This window comes from Amphimedon queenslandica, unplaced genomic scaffold (assembly GCF_000090795.2).
Source record: "Amphimedon queenslandica unplaced genomic scaffold, v1.1 AMPQUscaffold_13451, whole genome shotgun sequence".
Taxonomy (NCBI): domain Eukaryota; kingdom Metazoa; phylum Porifera; class Demospongiae; order Haplosclerida; family Niphatidae; genus Amphimedon; species Amphimedon queenslandica.
Genome location: NW_003546313.1, coordinates 208,709 through 213,445, shown reverse-complemented (window position 1 = coordinate 213,445; position 4,737 = coordinate 208,709). Strand labels below are relative to the sequence as shown.

General features: G+C 36.0%; 1 protein-coding gene across 1 annotated transcript; it reads right to left on the bottom strand.

The window, feature by feature from the left end:
• Positions 1–2,977: 2,977 nt before the first annotated feature.
• Positions 2,978–3,607, bottom strand: LOC105312373 (uncharacterized protein KIAA1958-like). Its single transcript, XM_011404966.1, has one exon. It carries the CDS (start codon positions 3,605–3,607, stop codon positions 2,978–2,980), a length of 630 nt encoding a protein of 209 aa, XP_011403268.1.
• Between the last annotated feature and the right edge of the window lie 1,130 nt (positions 3,608–4,737).

The window sequence follows — 4,737 nt, the reverse complement described above, 5'->3', positions numbered from 1 at the left end:
TTTGCATTGCCTAAAAATGATAAATATTATATGTGTTATTACAGTACTGACTTACCTCAGTAATCCTTTCATCTGATTGCATGTTTGCACTTCTTATAATCAGTCCACTTATCTTTTTACAAGTAGCACACAAGTCAGACATTGGCTTCATTTTTTGAAATTAGGCAGGTAGCGTCGCCACAACATGTTGAATGTTGTTTCAACACATGCTTTAATGTGAAGCCCTTCACCATAATTCTGCATACTCTAAATATACCTGCCTTTTAGATGTACTGCATGGTAAGAACTTATTCTTGTAACTTTTCATTCCTGGTATTCTCCCAGAAAGACTTATTCCTTGTACTTCAGCGTAATTTCTGATGAACACAAGAACCCTGAAATGTCACATAAGTCAAAGCATGGTTTGGTGTCTGTCCAGCATTTCCATGAACTCTAATAAATTTAAGTTCATAACATTTAACTGTAAGTCTCATACTTTGGTATTAATCCATTCATTTTGTAGCTTTTCATGATTTCCTCAAACCTACTTTTTCCACATGCATGTAGCTTTATAAATGTTATTGTACATATCTAGTTGAAAAAGGTAATTAATTTTGTGTTGTGTCACTTATAGGTACAAACCTTATGACCTTGATGCATGAACGTAACAAATTGCCGCTTTCTTTCTGTCTCCTGTGGTTGCCAGTTGACAATCCCTCATGGTAGATGTTGCTGCCATTTGACTGATAATAGCAATCTTTGAACAGGCTTCGCCATGGCTTGTATGTCGCATCTATATGTTTTAATGTAAGAGTGACTGAACAGTGCATAGCAATTATTTAAGCAACCACATCCGTGTTCAAAAAACTTTGATAATTTTTCTTCCTACTGTGGTCTTCCTCATGTCTTCACAAGAGTCAGTAGTTGGAAGTAGCTGGAGCATCAGGCATTGCTGATTCTAAATCAACATCTGATACTTGTAGCTCCATAGCCACCTCTGGATCAAACAGTGGTGGATTAATATCTTCATCACAATGTTCTGTCCCTTTCTCTTCCTCTTCTTCCACATCTACTTCTTCATATTGTCTCTTTCAATTAACAAATACACTGCATAACTAAGTTTAATATAATATTGTGCATTTATACAGGTGATGCAATACCATTGTTGTGATAGCTAACTGGTATTTATAGTTAGTATGCAAACAAACTGTGTTGGGAATAAGCTTACCATTAGTTTTATCACAAAAGTAATCCCCAAGAACTGAAGCAACGTAGTCACTGTCTCTAGGACCTATTTCTTCATATAACAAGCAAGCAATGTCTCTTTCTGTAGCCATAGTTTTAAAAGTAGTCTTCTTTGTCTTTGTTACACTTTACATATTTGCTATGGAGACTCCATGGTTACCTTTGACGCATAAAGCACTTTGTTTTTGTTCCTTGTTCACTCCGTGTAACATTCTCCATGCACAGTCATGGAAAAATGTTGAAGCGTCTCAAAAGCGGACGGATGCGCACGGACCCAAAAGGGACGGACAGACGGACTGATGCAGACTCAATAGGGACCATAAATATCTATGCAAAGGACCATCATTTATGGATAGTCTGTCTATAAGACACTTTTACACTTAAACAATAAATTTTTGTATGTATTATTTATGCTAGGACAAACAGAAGAGATCATTTTAACGAAAATGTAACTTTATTACTTGAATGCAAAATTTGTACTAGATGCACTGAGCCATCACTTGAATTCTATTTTCTTTTTTTTAATAGGAGTTCAGCGACACAATTATAATGATTTTGCTATATTATTTGGTGCAAGTCTATATATCTTCAATCAATATCTTCAAAGAGGGATTACCATGGTAACTTACAGTGAATCAGCAGAACTTATGAATTAAAATTGCTATAAATTGTGCATGTTATATATTGATCTATTATTTTGGTATTCATTCCTATTATTATTTATAACGTGTTACAATTACAGTTATTTCTAGTATTATAATAATAATAAAAATTATTATTATTATCGTTATTATTATTATTATTACTATTATTATTATAACTGATTATTCTTTTCTTCATTTGCTAAGCTAATTCATACGTGCACAATGTTCTTCCTATAAGTAACTTAACTAATCATGTCATAATTCCTTTCATATATATATATCATGATGAAGCCACACATCAAAGGTTAAGCAATGCACATATAAGTCATACAAAGCACTGTAGGTATTGTGCTTGTGTAAACTGAGCGCCCACATTATAGTTAGTCATTTCCGCACCAGAAATTTGGGTGTGTTTAATTATAAAATGGCTGCTAGGAATAAATGTTTAGTCAATAACACAAAGTGATAAATGAGGTATTAAATGAAATAGATAAATGAAAGAAACGATAAATACTGTTAAAAGGAAAGGTTAGTGTCAAAGTTTATTGTTGAAATATTACGTCTCCTATTTCTCTTTTTCTTGAGGTAGCGGATTACCAGCAAATTGGTGAGACAGTGAAGAATCACAGGAATACGGATAATGAGGTGACCAAGGTTGATAGTAATAAGGAGGCGGCTGAGGACAGTGAAACATGTTTACTGTACAATTATAGTAATTGCCTCCCGTTGCATTTGTAGGCTTAATTGGTGGGATAATAGCAGGCTTTATATCCTTATCATCCCCTGCTGGCAGTATAGGTGGGATAATAACAGGCTCTATATCCTTATCATCAGCATCAGGAAGAATAGGTGGGATAATAGCAGGTTTGATATTTTCATCTTCAGTAGGAGTAGCAGGTGGCTTGACCTCTGCAAATGTACATTTAGTTCTAGCAAAATGATCAGCTGAGCCAGAGAGTACTTTTGATACCATGTTTACTAGATCATTTGTCACCCTTTCATACAGTCGCAGAGCTTCAACAGATTTGTGTCAAGTTCTGCTTTGAATTATTTGTTCTGGTACACCAGCATGAAATAAAGCTGTGGCACCTGTTACTCGAAGACTATGATTAGTTTTTTTTGCCAGATATCCCTGCAGTCTCACACATTAACGCTACCATTTGATTAAGCATGTTACGTCCTATTGGTACAGCAGAATACCATGGTTGAAGCTCGGACGATGTTTTTTGTAACAGGCGGCAATAAAACAAATCTTTCATATTGGCCTCAGATGGCAGTTTCCTTATGTAGAGGTCTAACAAATATACATGACACCTCACTCCTGCCTCTGGATCTGCCATCACAGGAACAGCTTTATGTTCCAATCTCAATTCTCGAAGACCCCCTTTACGATTTTTAGACGAATTCTCCGTATAAATGTACCGATCAGGTCCTGTCTCTCTTTTTAATTGTGATAACTTTAAATCCCTATGTTCCTGACCACCCCGAAGACAGAAACATTTGCCATTGTAAAAGAAGACAGCTCGTAGCAACCCTAATGGTATTGTTGTATTCAGCACACCAGAACTCCAGAGTTGATCTTCTTCTTCTTTAGAGATACCTTCTGTGTGCTTTGATGCTGACCCTATTCCTTCACTTCGTAGCTTTTTATACAGATTATCAAGTGTAGTATTGAAAACGTTAAAACTTCCATTATTCTTATCCATGAAGTTGGGATACATGGGGTTTTGTGCTTTCATGTGGCGATAAATTCCTGACAAGAGGGAATGAATTGTAGCCGGCGGGTATTCTTGGCCAGTGTGGGACCTAGTCTTGGCAGCGTATACACAAAGTCATTTGTTTAAAACTTCGACAGAGCAAGTGGGAAGCAGCAGTTCATCAGGGCATTTGTTGTCGGGTTTTCTGGAGTTGTATCCATAAAACCAGTCGGTGAAGTTCTTCATCGACCATTTTGTGCTGGCTTCAGTGTTTTCCGGAATTTTCTGAACAGATAGACTTTTGAGCTCTTCTTCTGTTGCTCTTTTGAAACGTTTGGATAACGATAGAGATACCTTACGCTTCCTTTTTGGCGGCGAGTTCTCCTTCTCTGCCATTGCCATCGCCGGACACGTGGTAGTCTGACACGTGGTACTGAGCATGTGCAGAGATGTGTGGTTCCACCCTAACATATATTATTTATAACACGCCGTCTCGTGCTATATATGGCTTTTATAAGGACCTCGCCCTCGGGCTCGGTCCTTTTAAAAGCCGTATAGCACTCGCCGGCGTGTCATAAATATTACATATATATATATGTGCATGCTTTTATTCATTCTTCAGTTTTTGCAGTTGCTGTGTGCTAGTTCCTTTTTTTAAAGAGATTTTTAATCCTAAGTTAATCTTCCCTCACGACATTTCCTTCAACACTTTGGTCACAACAAAAATTGCAATCTTTTTTCAGAGTAATAATCATGTTTTGTGGAATACCAGCTGCAATCTTCAATAAATTGGTTGCAAATCAACCTCATGAGACTGTTGACTGATACTTTAACGGAAGTTATTTCATCACAGCTGCATGTCTGTATAATATTTATGTTTAAACACTGTCAAACTAGGATTATATATGATGTAAGCGAAGTTGAATTCAATGTAATGCCTTGTCAAGTCAGAAGCATTGGATTGTAATATTATGATTTTTTAAATTTAACTCTCGACAGTATTAAAAATTTGTATAGGTTATTAAGCCTTGAAGATATTAAGTCAATTTTCAATGTATTGCATGATATTTTACTCTGACCAAACAAGCAATTACTGGTATAAACCGACATTTCATTTCAATCATTGCTGTTATTCAAATTTAATTGTGTTTTCAATGTATTTGAAGAAAAAG